This window comes from Folsomia candida, unplaced genomic scaffold, assembly GCF_002217175.1.
Source record: "Folsomia candida strain VU population unplaced genomic scaffold, ASM221717v1 Fcan01_Sc028, whole genome shotgun sequence".
Classification (NCBI taxonomy): Eukaryota; Metazoa; Arthropoda; class Collembola; order Entomobryomorpha; family Isotomidae; genus Folsomia; species Folsomia candida.
This window is the reverse complement of record NW_019091220.1, coordinates 736,479-754,686: the sequence shown is the minus strand read 5'-3', so window position 1 is coordinate 754,686 and position 18,208 is coordinate 736,479. Positions and strand designations below refer to the sequence as shown.

At 38.6% G+C, this 18,208-nt stretch overlaps 1 protein-coding gene across 4 annotated transcripts in view; it reads right to left on the bottom strand.

Annotated features, from left to right (window-relative positions):
• Positions 1–17,286, bottom strand: part of LOC110859723 (glutamate receptor ionotropic, kainate 2) — a 28,527-nt gene extending 11,241 nt beyond the window's left edge. For 2 of the 4 annotated variants that reach the window (XM_022108691.2, XM_022108692.2), the window contains exons 1-8: positions 16,122–17,272; positions 4,986–5,141; positions 2,208–2,392; positions 1,157–1,241; positions 1,016–1,088; positions 837–941; positions 737–773; positions 412–669 (exon numbers count right to left, since the gene is read on the bottom strand). In XM_022108691.2, the coding sequence (XP_021964383.2) occupies positions 412–669; positions 737–773; positions 837–941; positions 1,016–1,088; positions 1,157–1,241; positions 2,208–2,392; positions 4,986–5,141; positions 16,122–16,302 (1,080 nt within the window). In that variant the 5' untranslated portion in view covers positions 16,303–17,272. Of the gene's footprint in view, positions 1–411; positions 670–736; positions 774–836; positions 942–1,015; positions 1,089–1,156; positions 1,242–2,207; positions 2,393–4,985; positions 5,142–16,121 lie in introns of all 4 variants that reach the window. The other 2 variants (XR_004837160.1, XM_035859898.1) reach the window with 2 other exon arrangements.
• Positions 17,287–18,208: the final 922 nt, after the last annotated feature.

Here is an 18,208-nt window from a genome sequence, read left to right as displayed (position 1 = left end):
TGGACCCATCGTCGTCAAATGCCTAAACTTCAGTAAGTTGGAAGAGCTGAACTGAATCATTTTACTTGGTGATGGTCGTGCAGCATGACAACGATGCTGGATAAGACGTATCTTCTTCAAGTTCACTTCCGTATACTACGTATAATCCACTAGTGATATAGAAAAATTAGAATGGAATGCACAAAAAATGTCATTAACGGTCTATTTATGTCTTAATAAAAGCTAAAAATATTATCTCTTCTGCCGCAATAAAGTAGTTTCCGTGTTTGTTGTGGGATGATAATTGTGTTTCATAATCTCATTCCTTTGTTTTACAAGTATATAGAATAAACAGCGTAATAATCCGCTTAATTTCGGTAGGATTGCTGCTACACACAGAGAAGTAAATACGAATTAAACTTTCGAGCTTACCAAAATAGCATCGTTTGGCAGCGGTTCTATGCGATCATTCGACGAGGCTGCTGTTTTTGGTCCTCTGCTTCGAAACGAGGAGTACTCGTCGACAAAGTAATGAGACGAGTAAGTACGGTTTGGAAATCCATAAATAACAATGTTCTGCCATTGGGTGATAATTGATTGAGCTTTTGGCTTTGTGGGGTCCACAAGTCGCAGAGATGTGATGTTGATGTCCATGTTTGCAAACCTCTCTGGGTCCAGGGCATGGATATCCTACGCCAGTAATTTATGGTCAGATTCACCAACTCTCTGATAAGAGATCTGACCTGATTCAACTTACCAATGAAGTTAAAAAATACTTTTTGTCTTTCAGCATCCTTGAGAAGAATTTAGATTTAAATGGATAAACTAATTTTTAATTGACCACGCATTTTAATTACCCTGTGCTTTCTGCATCTTCAAATATTTTGGGAAGCTTTGCAGTATCACAATCCAATATCAGGTTTGATATATCAGACTGTTTCGTGAGACTTTTGAACAATGGTCTGAAACGAGAGTTATGTATGCTTACATAGAATACTTTTGACTGAAAATTGTGTTACAGGATTTATTTATGTACCTGTAATCACCATCTGGAGGAAGTTGTTTCACGAAAACTTGTCTTCTACTCGGTTCAGAGTCTTTTAAAATATCTTGGAAGCAAAGTAAAAGCGGTGCAATAACATAAAATTCTTAAACGACCCTACTTTTTTTAACTTACCTTGAAGTCTAATCAAACTCTCATCGTCGTCATAAATAATTATGTATTTTTCCCAGCCCCACGCCGTGATTACGTCGGCATAAGCCTATTCATGACACATTTTAAAGATGATATGTATCATTTGACAAAATATTTTTGCAACTTGAGATTCGGAAACTTCTTTCTCAAGTTGGTCTTGTTGGTTGAAGTTTCCGGTAAGAGTACAATTCTGCCAACATTTAGAAGACGACGAGACTTATTGGGATTCATGCAAGTACTTCAGAAATCCAGAGAAAATTAAAGACCACGGTTCCACTGGCTGGAATAAATAAGGGAGCCAAAAACGGTGGAGCCAAGCCAGCCAGCACAACAGCCACGTATGTTGACAAGGGATTTGGCTCAAAAGAACAGAGCTTTTCTATAATTCAGAACATGAGAGGTAGCAGCGGAGAGATGGATGAGCTTGGTGAAAGTCAGTCTTCCTCCCTTGGGTGGAGTGACCACCACGCCAGGCCGCATTAATTCCGCTCCGCTTTCTCCCTCTCTCTTGGATTATGTATTTCGCTACTTTTATGGCATGTGAGCTCCACAACTCAAGTGTATCCCGTTGTTTGACAGTGAATTGCGATATATTTCTATGTGGATGGTCCAATTACGAGATGAATACAGTTTGACGTGGTTTTTATCGTCTTTGACCAATTTTTAGGCTACGCTAGGAGGACTTCCCTTCATTTCAAGAGGAGAGTTTGGGTATGCAGAGTTTGGCATTGTGACCAAACCAGTACTCTTGTATCAAAGGAAATTAGGAAGATTGGTTGTTGGTGGACTAGTTGGAAGACAAGATTGGAGGGGACACTCTAATTTTGCGAGGACAAAGATCTAGTTCATTCTATATATAGATGGACAAATTATAGGGGATAGAAATTGGTCAGTGGATTCCGAAATGCCACGTGGACATAGGAAATCTAGCACGATTTCATGGAATAAATAAATTTTTTATAATATTTTGAACTAACAGAAAAAAAGTTTCCGAACCTCTAAGAAAAAAATGGTTGAATAATTAATTTCGTACCCTTGTAAGCACAGCTGGATGTGGGTATAAATTGATGCCATAATTTCCCCTTATTGACCGGTAATTTGCCACCGTTTCAGCATGTGGCACTCCCACGACATCACAGACGGATTGGACATGACTTACTGATGCTTGACTCTGGGGTCCAATAATTGCGGCCACCCCGTCATTCAGTACTCGACAAACTAAATTGATTTCATATCCATACTTACTTATTGCGTTTGGATATTATGAAATTAATTTTAATTAGTAGTCGAGACGGACATTGGGTAAATATGGGTAAAGATATTTGTGTATGTATAATAGGAGACTTGCGTTAAAAAGTTAGTTTGTTGACACAAAATACCTAATTGGCAAATATTTACATATTTCTACAACTCAAGCGGTCAAAGAAAGTTATCAATTTTCAAATTTTACGACTTTCGACTTGGTTCAATCATTGTACACTATTTTCATGCAAGCATAATAAATGAAAGCAAGTTATTCTTTTTTATTACTGTTTGAAATTCTTTGCATGCAAATTATTATTGTCCGTTCCATTTCTGTTTGACATGCTTGGCAATATTTTGCCCCATATTATCCTCAGACAGGAGGATATCCGGGGAACAAAGTCCATTTGGACATTTGTCGGTTTCGCAGACAAACTTTCTACCAACGACCAACCCAAATCTCGGTGACAATAAGGCTACATTACACTTTGTCATATTATCGCTACATGGGTGATGACGCCAACGAAACGCTTTGTCTGGGCTTTTCAAGGAGAAAGTATAAACGGTCGTCGGACATGAAGAACATCTCCGAACAGAGTGGAGAACAAACCACGGAAAGAAAGAGTTGGTCCCCATTTCCGGACATTTTGGCAATTTCGTCATCGTTATCTATCCCTATTTTCTCAACATCTCTATCAACCCTTTCTACGCTTATTTCCTACCAGCATATTGCATTTCCCGTTGTATCTCTAGTTTTACAATCGAGATTGGAAAGTCAGAACATTCCTCCATTTTGGGCACTTACTACTCCACGGTTTTTAGTATCGCGCTCCATTTCAAGCGTCCTCATTAAACATGATCTCCCTAAAACTGGCAGGGAATGAGAATGAGAGAATACGCTCTTCAAACATAAAGTCAAACTCGCATCGTTTCTCCGTCTCTTTCAGCAGCGACCGCAGCGAACTAATCAAAAGGTTGGCTGTGGAATGTTATCGACAAAGAAGAAGAAGAGTGAATGGATAGATGGTTGATATTGATGGTCCACTTAAAACTAAAAGTATTACTTCTTCTCTGTGCTTCTTCTCGAGTTGTCCGACCTAACAAAATGAATTTAGCGAGCAGAATACGAGTGCATACTGGATTTACGACCCGCCGCTTCGCAATTGTCTGTCTGCTGCTGCGTGCAACGTTAATCAACTTGGAGTGGATGGACATGAAGGAGCAGCAGACGATGCTAATAAAACAGAAATTTGGAAATTAATGGGAGATTCTGGTTATAATAAAAGACTTTAATGTTGTCCTGATCAAGGAAGCATTTTGTGGGGTAGGAACTTAAGAATCACAACACTTTTGGCAATTGACGGCAATAAAAGGTGGGAACTTTTCTTCCTCGGGAGAAAGTGCTGTTAAATATTTTATGTTGCACGTACCTATTTATAACCTGCCTACTAAATACGTATAAATTGTGATAAACTGTGTATAAAATGCATCCTCAAGTGAACAAGTAACAGAATTTCTACGCACTTTTGGTAGCAGCAGCAGACAGTCGTAAATCTCAACTTGACACTTTCAACTCTGCTTTGCAGCCGATGAAGGTAGTGAAAGTCACGTGTGTGATTTATGCGGTTGTCTCATTAATTAGTCCTTGATTAACACCCAAGTGTACCAGAATGTTCGTTAATTGCATAACCCGAGTAAACAGTCATGTTTCACAATTACTATACAGAGACAAGTGTTGTTAACCCTTGAGCTACGAATATGTATACACGCAGAGAATTCCGTCACAATAATAAAAACGGTACTAAACCTTACGCAAACTTGTTTGTATATTTGTCCCCATAAAATTGGAAACTCTTCTAAAAATATCCAAAAACTCTTAAATTTTTTACAATCCAAACCAGCAAAGGATCAAGTTCTTGTAAAAATACATAAAAACCACCAAACCTAAAACCACAGTATAAACAAAACCACCACCCCACACATCTAAAGGGCATAACTCTACATGCAAATAGGCATACTTGTGAATGAACAAAGTCGTCAGTCAGCAGAATTTAATGGATACTACTGATTTAAAATGACAAGCGTGAAGGGAAAGTTGAGGAGAGAAGAAGGTCTTCCCCTTTTCTCTCAGGGAGAAGTAGATGGATAGATGAGATACGAGATAAAAGAATGAATTAGGTGTGTGTGCAGAGAAAGTTGACTGTGTTAAGCACACGTTTGTTACATTATACGGGAGAAAGGAACGGGTCTCACACCACGAAAAGGCAGGAAAAAACATATCTGTCTGTCTGTTAACTTGTTAGCTGTGAAGAAAGAGATAGCAGAGACATCATCATCACCGTGTAAGAAAAGAAAGTTTTAAGAATGAGGGAAAAAGTGTGGAGGGGAAGAAAACGGTGCATCTTTTTAGGCTGAGGAAAAAGAGAAAGTTCAGTAATTTTTGCTGTTGTTATTCAATATAAAGGTCATAAATCTGATCGAGTCGACCCATCCTAATGGTTTAGTCGGTTATCTGTATTATTGGCACACGCAATCTTTGAATGAAATATGGACAATTTTGATAACATACGTTTTTTGCTCGCATGAAAAGAATCGTTTGAAGGTACTCGCTCCCAATGGGCACTTAGTCTGGAGCGGGGCAATACATTCTGATCCTCGTTTACTCTCTCCAACGCGTGTCGAAAAGCTGTCTCCTCAAAGCGGTCGGATACATCAAAAAGCCCACCTACGCACAAGGACACACATTTGAAGATAAGGCACACGCTTATCTGCTCAGTTGTCCATAAGACAATTAATTCCTGCTTAATTTTCACAATGTTGTCCGAATGACAATTAATTTGGAAATGGTGCATAATAAACAAAATAAAATGTCAACTTTCGATTCAGATCCTACAAAATCAAATTAGTATTCTGTTTCTTGATATGTCTTAGATTGCCCTTGCGTAATCAGTTGATTACACAATTTAAGTTTTTCATTAAGTTTTACATACTTTACTGGTAGATCTCAAGGGTATGATTAGTGTTACGAAATAATTTAAATGTGTGCAGAATATAAATAGAATTAATTGCAATTATGACGATGCTATTGTACCAATTATATTGCATTGTGACCAACTTTCACCCTATAACTGGGACCGAATGAGGGAAAATTAATAACTTTTGCAGACAAACTCTCTGCTCACCCAAATTGGAGAAAAGTTAGGCAACTAAAAAAGTGAGTACCTACACATCGCCAATCCACACTTTTTCCCCGGCCTTGTACGAACCCTTGGTTGATGTGGCGATGTTACAGCAAAATGAGTTTAGGAAATCGACATGGGACGTTGTCGGAATAAATACTAGATAACGATTTTCTGCTATTTTTACAGCATTTCTTACCACCGAAAACAGATAATGCTAGACACGGATAGGCCCAAAGACATTTTTTACGCGTGGGTGGGTGGGTTGGGGCAAATTGATATTTTATACTAAATAAATTTATATGTATTATACATTATTACCAGTATCGTCGTGAACTTTTGGACTTTCTATTTACGCGTCCAGGGAAAAAAATTACGTTACTTGAGCCATATAACCACAAACTATAACGTAGCAAGTATTCATCACATGCTACGAATAAATTGGCAAGTACGTAACAAACTCCTAAGTACGTGTTCTCCTTGAGCAAGCTCTGATGGGCAGGAGAAAGCGGGAAGAAAGTAGTAAGTAGCTTCCTCAGCGTCTTTTTTGGTCTTAGTTTAACTGGTTGGATCTCAGCTCCATTAGGCACCATTCAGTATCAAGTGAGAAAAATTGGAAACGGAACTTCCGGTGCGAAAAGGGCAAAGGACGAATTGCTACTTTAGACTATTTATACCAAAACGACTCGGGAATAAGAATTTTGGATCGCGGAAACTAAATTCATTCCAACCAACAACGAAAAGAACTAGATACACGACTTGACAAATTAAGAAAATACGGAGAGTGAGAGAGAGTGGTGGCTGTGCTAAATTAAAGTTTGAGCTAAATAATTCCCTCAGAGGAAGAAACGATTTAGCATATTTTAAACTTATCTGACACAAGTTTCCTTCTAAATCAAGCCGTGTTTGTTTATCTTGCAAGGTCCAAGAGTTCCCGTTGAAAGTGTAACAGTCTCCGTTGTTAGCTGGTTGGTTAGCTTGCTTGCTTTGTCACAATAAAACTTTCACTTGGCAGAGACCACCCCAATCATGTACGTATTTTGCTAAAGTCAGTCATGACTACTTTGCTTACCTCCAACACTGGAAAGACCATTATTAACAACACAAGTACTCTTAATTTTGAATGCCCCATGCACCATACGCAATGTGCTATGTATGTAGTCTGCACCATTAAAATCGTATGCTGGTTTACAATTACGCAATAAAAGGGCAGAATGGGTTATTCACGTTTGGTAAGTATTTCGTAAATATTACGTAAAACGGTGGGTACTAAACGAGTTGAATTAATTGCACGTGCTTTCTCCAGTCACCAGTACTTAATTATCAAACAAAAATTTAAAAGTTTCTCACACTTGATTCATGCAGATACTTTGTGCATAATAAATTAAGCAAGTGAGTGAGTGAAAGTGGAATCCGAAACCATTTTATTAATGAAAAAGTGCATTTCCCTCGCAGATTATAATAATCCCTTGATCTAAAAATAGGTAGTGCATGCATATTATTGCGTCGCGGTCACAAACAGGGGATATTCCATTCCCTCAGATATTCGGTTGGGGAAATTGATTGGACGGCGTACGTACGAGAGCAAATAATGAAGGGGATTACATTCCTATCTAAATTCGATCATTTGAATTAAATTCTGGATTCCTCTCCATTCCTACCTCGTAGATTCCACCACGGATCCTCTTCCGCAAAACTTTGCCACACACAAAACAGTTTCCACTCTCACTGTCCAAATGCGGTTTACCACCAACCAGACCAACAAACTAACCAACAACTTTCCCTGAGTTATTAACCTATCAAATGAATTCAGACAGTTCTAATGCTGTGTAAATAGGTTGGGGATACTTATTGCTCGTTTAAATAACTTGAATTACTTTATTTCTCCACAAGATACATATCGGCATCGTTATTACGTACGTAATACGTAACCAGGATGCAGTCGGACTAATATGTACAGACAAACAGGAGGCAAACAGATAGTTTTAGCTCACTGTAGGTTGAACCAGTCGTTGTGTAATCATTGTCATTAATTCAGTTCAAAATTTACATTTTTCGAAGGTCTCCATCCCCATTTACCACCTGAGTGAACTAATCGTGCCGTTACGTAAGTATGCAGGCGTCGTATTTTAAATGATATAACGCCCAACAGCAAGTTACGAAATATTCTCATTTTTAATTTTGTAAAGTCGAAATCACAACAAAGAAGGGACCAAGTCGCACCCAGCCCAGCAGTTTATTCAACATTTGGAAAGGGCAGGAAGCAATTCATCTTCCGTCTGATCCCACTCTCTCCACGTTATGCGAGATGAGGAGTCTTTGCCGCCTCCTCGAAGGGAGATTACTACGAGCACTTTATTTCCTCATACGCACCGTTAACCTACTTGCATGAAAAGTCTGAGACTATGACCCAGTCTAATATGTACTACGTGCTAGTTGGTAGCGTGTTGTTGTCCTTTCCAGTCATTGTCAACTCGTACGAGGAGAAATTTATAGCGATAAAAACAAATCATTTCTCATATCTTCATTTTTCTGCTGCGCGCATAAACATCAAATCTTCTCGCTTCCCTATTATTGTTGTCGGGATGACTTTCTCTTCTCGGTTGGAAAACGAAATGCTGACGTTGTTATTTGTGAGATTGTTGTGTTGGTGGTGTGTGAAATGTGGTACGCACCATTTACAAAATGCAATATCCTACACTGCCCAGAACAAAAGAGGGAGAAAGTGGAGGATGGGTACGAGTATGCAATAATACTACGGATTGCGTGGTTGGTGGACAAAACGCACAAGTTACAGCCTTCACAACGAGTTAAACTTACTTCTTGTGTGATATTTAGTTATTTGCAGCCTATTATTACTTACCGAACTCATAAACGCTTTCACTTCACGCAGTGCAGGCAAACTCTGCAGCAAGGACACGGTTTTGGGAAAGTATGAAAAATGACTTAAATGCTGCGAGTGCAATACAGCATGAAAAACGTTATAATTTATGGCTGTTGCAACTTAATGTAATTCCATGATTTTTTTAACGAGTAGAAAAATAAATGGGAATGCAGCAGTCACGGAATTCTTGTTACGTAAGCTTGGACAAAGAAGGAAAGTTCATATATTTTATGTGATGCATGTAACGGAGAGTGAAAGTGTGAAATAAGTATCATAAAAATTTAGAAATTTAGAGGTTGATTCTAAATTTGTCCTGTTGTAGTGTCAACTTATTCTCCAAATGCAGGGATTTGCTTCACGGTACTTGAACAAGCACTTTATGCAATCCCACATTCTCGTGGTCCTTGTTCTGGTCTCCTGCCAACCAGCCAGCAGCGATTACTTTCTGAATAAAAAGAATGAATTCTAAATTTTTAGTGAAACAGAATCCACTGGCTTTTGTCTTGTTTCGTGTATACATAGATCAGCTTGGTGGGCCTCTTAAGCGGAAGAGGCCCACTTCTAAAGTAAGAATATGGAAATGGAGAAGAATGAAAAACTGGATGATTTCACTCTGGTTTAGCGTGAACATTTATACTTTTCTTAAGAAACCGGAAGATGGATTTAAATTTTAGGGTGAAAGTTTGGTGTGGGATGCATTTCGGTAACTAAATAATAATATGTACTTTCTTTTCGGTGTAATTTTTAGGGAAAGTTGGGAGGGTTTTGTGTGATAAAAACTCGTGGGTTTAATAATTCCCGATGATGTGAAGTTTGTATGAGAAAAGTTTCCAATGCGGGACGACTCAACAGTTTCTTAATTTGAAGAATTGAGTTTCCTCCAAGTTTAAAATTGGATGAGAAAAGGGTGCAAATATGGGAAATTTGAATATATTGAGTTCTGAAACTTATTACATAATAATTCCGTTGTATGAGCGATGATAAGATATTTAGACTGCCCATATTAATTTTGCGAGTCTACAGATATACATACACTTTCCGTTCGACTTTCAAACAGAAGTTGATAATAAACTGTTAATTGAATTTGTTAAGCACAGATACACTTGGACATTAATCTCATCATGAGATTCTCATATCCTTTACTGCAGATTAATCCTCTTGAATATTTATGCATCTAATACAAATAATACATCCTTGAAGATTTACATTGATACTTCTCACATTACGAAAGCAAGTTTGCTGCCTAAAAGTGCGATGATATCGCCCGATTTAATATTATTGCATGGATTCGAGTGAATTCAATCCAGAAAATTGTTTCGCAACTCGTTTCAAACTCTATTTATAGAATTTGGAGCCCTTTAACTTTACTAAATGGTAAACTTGGCCAGGCCTTAAACTCTCCCCATCAAGGTTATCATCAGCATCACTCAGACAACAATTTTTCCATGATATGATAAGTAGACACGTCTGTCTGCCAAAAGGAACGTGTAAGCTGAACATCCGCCATTTCCTCGCATTTCATTACCGGCATTTTTTGCGAACATGAGAAGAGAACAAAAAGAAGAAGAACTAGATCTCGAGAAGAAGTGGTGTAGGAGTGAGTGGATGTGTAAATGTAGTTCACGAGTTTCACTCAGTATGTATGAAAGAGTTGAATTAAGATAAAAAAGGATTTGATCCTCTGACATAAAACCATCAAATAAAGTCAGATAAGTTTTTGTTCAATTCTCTGCCCGTCTCTATTAGAAGGATCCCCGGCAGCCTGGAGCAGCAGCCTTGCCGTTGTTATTATTTCTTTCTCCGTGAGTTAGCGGTTGTCCCCTTTTATTCTGTTCCATTTACTATTTGGCACTTTTACTTGTCCATCCTTCCTCCTTTCACAAGCAGTGGGACAAAGTATGCAATCAGAGGCGAGGGCTCAAGTCCAAGTGCTTTCGTCGTATTAAATGACTATATGCCACAAACCCACATTTTCCTACCCATCCATACACTCCACTCCTTTCCTGTGTGCGAAAATGGAATGTTATGTGTATTCTTCTCCGTTAAAACACTAATTTTGTTGCCAGAAGCTATATCACGACGAGTGGAAAAGTTTAGACTTTATATTTGTCGAGTGGTCTTGGAAAATGGAATAAAAGGGTGGCTTTGGTTGGTCCGTACTGGGTGGTAATACGTGGCGGCGAGCGACGTGCATTGCAAGTGCCAAATTTTTTGAATTGTCCTTCTCCGGCCAAAATCTCCTCACACCACAACAGAAAACGCCAATGAACTATGACATCCCTGTGGAATGGGGGAGAGAGATTTCATTCTGAATTTGGCCGACTCCTAAATTCTGTATCACTAACGGCACAAGTTGAAATTCAGCAGGATTACGTATGAGCTTCTGAGATTGGCTGCCTCAAGGACTTTTAACCAGTTGTACGGATACATACGTTTGTGCAGTTCTGTCAAGTTATAAATGAATGGATGTATCCTGCTGGGAATTGGTGTGTTACACAATAATTTTCGGTGGCGAGAAATTTTGTGTTCTCCAACTTTCACTCGAGGCGTGTGTGTGTACATGATAATAATAAATGTACAATAAATGATATATGATCGAATCACGACAGGGTAAAATATTCCATAAAAAAGAGAAAGTTTGGCAGCCTTTGCAGGTAAACATTCTGGCATAAGTTGTGCGCATAAGTTATTCATCCAGTTACAGAGTAAATTCTAAAATAAAGTGTCATTCAAATTACAACAAGTTTAAACCTCACATCCTTTTAATAAAATGGGGAGCATAAACAGCAGCAGAAAAGCAAGTGTGTCGTCGTATGTACAACGAGTATTTATTCACAACTCTGTGGCAAGCATCCAAAGAGACAGATAAAAATAAACGCCTCCACTTCATTTGCTACACCCCACGGCTAACACCACATGATTATAGCAAGATGCTATTCCTTCCACTACAATTTGGCCCATTCTTCGCACACCCAAGTACAAAAATTTTGCTCGTCTTGACAATCCCACAGAAGCGACAAATTCACATTATTGTTTTGCACTGGAAGTGAAGTCAAAATGAAGTTTGCACACTGGACAAATTTTGCGCAGAATGGAGTTGGTCAATTGCACAAATTTAAATATGCACAAATTACCAGGAAAGAAAAAACAATCAAATACGCAAAAATTTGACTTTTCGTCAATAAAACTGCTTTATTATTTAAAAAATCTTAAATCACAAAGTAAAAAATTTACGTAGCTTCGTGTCTTATCGAGCTGCACAAGAAATGAGTTAGTTTACCGATGATCCCACTGAAGGACATCTTGTAAATAAGAAAAACGTCAAAATTACATGCACAAGTATGCACACTCGAATACTCATTGCGACAAATGACCGTGGTTAAGTTGCAAAGCTCAAGCTCAGTTTTGTTTTATTTTATCGCATCATCCTACATATTTATTCGACGTTGCTGCAGTATTGTCATTCCATTTCCAGTTCAATTGCAAAAACTAAAGATGTACGCACGCATATGCCTCATTTCAATCGAATCAAGTATGCAAATTTTGCGACTATACCCAGTAAAACAAGAGCGCTCAAGTAGTTGGAAATACATATTTCTCAATGCAAGAATCCAAATGGTAATGGTAAGTGGGGGGTTGAGAGATTTGTTGAAACTGTTCCATATCTGCTGTAAATATGCACATTCCACTGCAGCAAATGGGGGTATAAGTACCTCGGCTGATGTTGTTAGTTTACTACGGCGGTACGACGTACGTTCCTACGTCTGTTATGAAGGTTGAACTATATCGCATACATAAAATAAAATAAAGACCGCTACGTATGATGACGATGGGATGGAGAAACTAAAAACCAACATATTGCGTGAATGGAGATCATTTCCCTCTCTTGTCCGTTACGTTACTTTCATTTCGAAATTGTGCAAAGGTTAAATTTCTCATGCAGCAATGTTTTAGACAGAAAAAGAGTGAAATTCAATGTCATATTCAAATTATACGGGTTTTAATTCCACGGCTAAACTAAAAACAACATATTTATTTACTTGTTACTTACTTACTTACCCTCCTCCGTCAACCCTCACCTTTCTCAAACCACGCGTGTTTGATCACTTTGGCCCGAAATTACCAAACTATCAAAGTAACTGAGTGAAAGTGGGAATGAGAAGTGAAGAGTTATGAGGATAAAAATGGTCTTTTTTTATCTATCATACTCTCAGCGTGAGTTGATAGCCTCCTGAGAACCATAACATAGAAATAATGGCCACTCATATGAACACTGTCTCCTTTCTCTACACAGTTTTTGTATTGTCACACTATTCTCTCCCACACACAATAATCTGCCCGAGAAGCATCTGGGTAGCGTCATATCGAGGAGGGAAAAAGTGGGAAAAGCAACCAACAAGCCGTTGCATGTTTACTATCTTTCGCTGCTTTCTCCAACTTTCTCCACCGGTATCCAGACAGACTTTTTCTCCCTAAACAAACTTTCCCCTACGCAATCCGGGGGCAGGACCTTGCATTTACATCGAGTCACGACAATAAAAGAAAATAGCTACATAGAGTTGCATGCACGCAGAAACGTGTATGTACATACGTATCCCACCATGCAACCATGTCCACTGCAGACAAAATATGAAAGTTTGTTGTTTGTCCATGCTCACAGATAATGGAATAATGCAGTATCTTCTCTCTTTTTTTATAAATAATCAATGAGCCTGTAACAACTCTCGACGTATTCAAACGACCATGCATCAGCACATATCGCAAGAATAATAACAATGCGCCCATATCACAATTGAAATCTCGACGGCACGTAAAGAGAAAGAATGGGCAGTCAGTCTTCTCCTCTTTTTTGAGATAGATACCAAGGAGCCATTTTAGACTAAAAGTGCGTGGAATTGAGACATTAGATTGAGACTTGAATTGTAAGTGTGCCTTTTATTAGATTAAATGACCAACGTTTAATGGCTGTGCTATCCCAACTCTGGAAATTTATGGCGACCTTTGCCTCATACAATGAAGTTTTTCAAGTACTATAAGTGGTTCGACTTGCCAGCAAATGATTCCTATGATGAACGGGTAGTTAGCTATGTACGGTAAAAAAAGCTCGTATAAGGACTAGAGGAACTCATGAAAAAACATTTTCGACCTATTTCACCAAGTTTTTTAAGCAAAAGTTCAAAGTTCTCTGGAACGAGATTTCATTTCATTTTCACAACGAGGACAAAGTGAGTGAGACGACGCGAGACAGAAATGATTTTGGTTATTAATTTGAATGGACTAATGAGGTTGTCGAGAAGAGTGTATGAAAAATTTGGGGGAATTATCATTTACTTTACTTGCACCACTACGACTGCCACCCACGAGTAGTACGAAATAAAGAGAAAAAAGCAATAAGTTGCCAGCAGCCTTGTGAGAAAGTGCTTGAAAACTGCAGACTTTGCTACAACTGAACCGCATCGTCCGTTAACTGACTTCATTACATATGAGTCCTTCGACGCAATAAGACATCTTTTTTGCCGTTTGTACAGACACGTATATTTTTTCACTAAATCATGAAAGAACGACTGGAGTAAAAGTGGAACAGAAGAAAAATCGGGCAACTTTTTAACCGGGTGGAATATTCTATCCTTTGAAATTTTGGAAGGGGAAATGTATCTCTGTAATGCTTTCAATTGAGGCTGGTTAACTTTTACATGGGTTCAATTAAATAAATAGCGGCGTGTTAAAAACAACAGTGCTTTTTTATGCTTAAATTTTTATGTACTTTTAAGTGTGTACTTGCTGTCTGGTTTGTTAATTATTTCCCTATCCTTACCAGCTTCAGATTGTAATTCAACTTTCTCCAAAATTGGCACCAGAGTAAATTCTGGAACTAATAATTCAATCAATACTTCTGTTATAAAATGGGAAGAGGCAGATGATGCTGGGTCTGACTGGATGGATGCATCTTTCTTTCATTTATTAGTAAATTCTTGCTGAAACAAATCAAGTTGTCTTCTGCTGGTCGCATGCTGCATCCAAGTAAAGATTAAGGAAAACTTTTTGTTCCGTATTTGCTGTTGCAATCCATTCACTATCAGAATCAGGATCAACAGAAAGTCTCAACAAAAACAGTTGAAACTTGTTCTTCTTCGTGCTTTCCTCTTCTGGTGGGTTTTGAATGTTCAAAATTAGAAAATTTAGTAATCTTGTCATTTATCTCTGTCGCGTTTGTTTCTCTTGTCTCTCGTGTTTCTCACCAAGTCGTCGTAGGAGAAGGACTAGGTCAACATTCCAACCCGACGGCAAGTAACATTTTATACGTTTCGACAATAAGTCCTTGCGTAAGAATCTTTCTCTTTCTTGGACAAATAAATCTTTAAATGTCTCAACTAAATTTTTATGTACCGATGGAAATCCATCATTGATGGCAAGACGGGCTTCTTAAGTACATTGCTTTTACTGGGATTAGTTTTTTTATTTGAAGATAAGATTTAAAATATTTACAAGCTTGGTCTTTTTAAAAATAGAGATTAAATATCTTGTACTTACTAATAATTTTCAGATATTTTCCTCATTTTATCCAATAAGATGCCCTGGGAAAGGCGTAATTCGAGGGTTGGCGTATGTATCTATGAAATACGTCGTCTTTACCCCTACTTAATACCAATACTTCCCTTGTGTATTCTTGTAGCGTTTCCAAAATTCATCATCTCATCGTCATACAGCAAACTCGAGAAAAGAGAAATGTTGGCTGGTCTGCTGCAGCGTTACTAAAGTTTTCGGAGGAATGCAGGCAGCCATCAAGTTCAAAATTGTGTAAGAAGAAGGCAAGCTGTCGAGGGAGCCAAACCCAGCACAAGCAGAGAAATGATTTTCTCTTCCGGATGACAAAATTCGATCCTTTCTGTATTGTAGTGGATGTGGTTGGTTGTTGCAATTTGACAATGACAATGCCTTGATATAAAATATAAATATGGAAATGGCAAGTGTGCTGTGGCTTAGTCGTATATTTCATTCAGCATTAATTCTCACACAGAGTTTCGTCGTCGTCGTCAAATGAGTAAAATCTACAATCCGTTCTTAATCTAATCAAACAAGTGGAGTGTGACGTTCCATTATCTGAAACTAACCTAATCTCGTTCTCACTTTGCACTCGTTCTTCGTAGGAGGAATACGTGTGTGATAATATTTCATTTCACTGCATCTTCTTCTCACACACATTCAAAACAAAGCGGCACGATTCATTTCTCTCGTCTAGAAATAAGTATGTATGAGGGCACGATATGCAATTTATTAATTTAAAATTCATAATGTGCTGCAACACAATGAGGGTATTCATTATTTCTTCGTATCCTTAGTATTCTTTGTATCGTAAAATAACTTACGACGCTTACGAGATTTTGTAAGCGTCGTAAGATTTTCTCATCGAAAATCACGTTACTACGCTTACGATTTTTACTAAACCTGACCCCTTGTTTTTTCTTCGTAAACTATTTTACGATACTACGGATACGAAGAAATAATGAATACCCTCAATGATGATTTTGTAGGATCTGACTCCGTTGAGTTTTGTCATTCGCGTTGGTAAATGTAAATAAACTAGGAAGGCTTACAAATATTTTTGTCTAGAGAGAGAGAACCCAGAAAAGTCTCAACTTACCGATTCGTATGGTCTCAGGGAGTGCATCTGTCTGGTGAAAGTGGAGAGAAAGTTGGGAGAAAATGAGGACCAGTCCAAGGGGCAAGGAGAGACGTTTCATTGTTCTTCCACGATTTTGCTCTTCACCACTACTCTCACCACCACTTCTACCACGGCCACAGCCACCACTTTTCATTCGCATGGTCACAAAGATAAATGTTCAATCAAACCGGAGCTAGGGAAGCCAAATAACGGCTACAAATTAAGACTCATCAAAGGTTCCAAAACTTTAATTAGGTACGAACGACTGACAGACTGTGAAGTCGGTTGCTTTGTTGGAAACTGACTGTACAAGTGTCCTCTTGTATATTCTCGGCAGCTTTTGTATGGTGAAAGTCACTAATTCATTTCTTTCTGTTTTCTCATCTAGTGTTTCTTCATTTGAACGAATTACTCACTGTTTGAAAGGATGAGTGAGGAGATGACTTGAACAATTGTGGTTTGGTTGCTTTGTGGACAGTATAATTATCTAATTGGAATAGTTGGTGACGTTTTTCGTTCACATTCCTAATGAGTAAAATGTACTTGGGAAGTTGACATTAGAACGCTTCCCGAATCACGTGTTTACTTTGCAGTTATTGTTTTCACTGAAAATTTATGTCCAAGAATTTGTTAACAATATTCTCGGACGTTTCTCTCTAGGCGTTGTTGAGTTAGTGCTGAAGATTGTGTTTCTCGTGTTTATGGAGGTTGTCTTACAGTTACGCAACTTCGTGATCTTTTTACACCCGCCACCCACAGTAGAATCAAGGAATAAACTGCAGGGATTCGAAATGACACGAACAACGAGGAACGGGCCAATTGCTACTGCTGCTGTATTGCCAGAGGAGGAAAAGTCAAAAGTCAAGAACAGTTGGTCCAAGTCTCCGTCACTGTTGGCGTTGGCTTACTTTATGACATGCTTTTCTTGTTCTCCTAGTGGGGCACGATATCCCTCCTGACGACGATGGAACGTATAAGCGGAGAGGAAAATTGGTTTCGTTCCGCGTACAAAAGTGTGGTTGAACTGACTGACTTCACTTAACTAAGACATAAGATCTCATGCAGCAGGAGCACACACACAGCAACGCTTTGCGAGGAGAGGTTTGGGTCGAATTCTTCTTCATCCCTTGCTTCCTCGTCTCTTACCCGGGTAGCAGAACGGGAAGAAGCATAGCTATCTCGCAGTGTGGTTGGTTCACTGTTCTGAAATTCTGAGCCCGAACCCCGAAAAGAGAGAACTGCGAAAGTGCCATTCCTATGTCATCGGCATGAGCATGATTAGGGATGCCAACGGGATATGATCTTTTTGTCCTGATTTGAGGCGGGTTCATCTTGTCCCGATAATAATATAATGATCTTGACATTCAACGAAAGCATATTCTAGTTATTTTGTTGAGGAGTTGCGTCGCGTCATATATGAATTTTTAATTGTAAAAATTCAAACAGAGTTATAAAATTTTCGAAACGATTTTCAGAATTCTCAATTTCCAAGTATCGTAACCAATACATCAATTGTTATACATAATGTGATACGTACATTCCATGTTTATCAGCGCGACAAGGTCGATTCGGCCACACCCCCTTCGTATCAAAAGGTTACATGCAGCTCACCCCACCCCAAAATGTCAAAACCTGAAATGACTTTCTAAATTCAGTAGAGCAAGCCCGAGTTTTAAATCCCGTCCCATCTCGTGGGAAGCCCTAGCCTGAAAATTCACTATTATCCAATCCTCCACCACTGTAAAAGAGCGAGACCAAGCCTAACATCCTGAGAATCTCAATCTCGCCAAATTCGCTACTACTCTTCTACTTGTAAAGCAAACCGAAATGTATTCTCAACAGCTTTATACTTTAGGAAAAAAAGTGCATTCAGCTCGCACACACCGGGAGATAGTTATTCTCCTCTTATCACGTTGTATGTAGTACAACAGGAAGGAGAAAAATGTGAATGTGAATTTGCTCTGCCATCATACATTCAAAATATGCATGCCTACCATTTGTAAAAATAACCGAGAGGGCACACAACAACTGCTGAGATTTGTCATCACATTACGCGTGTGTGCTTA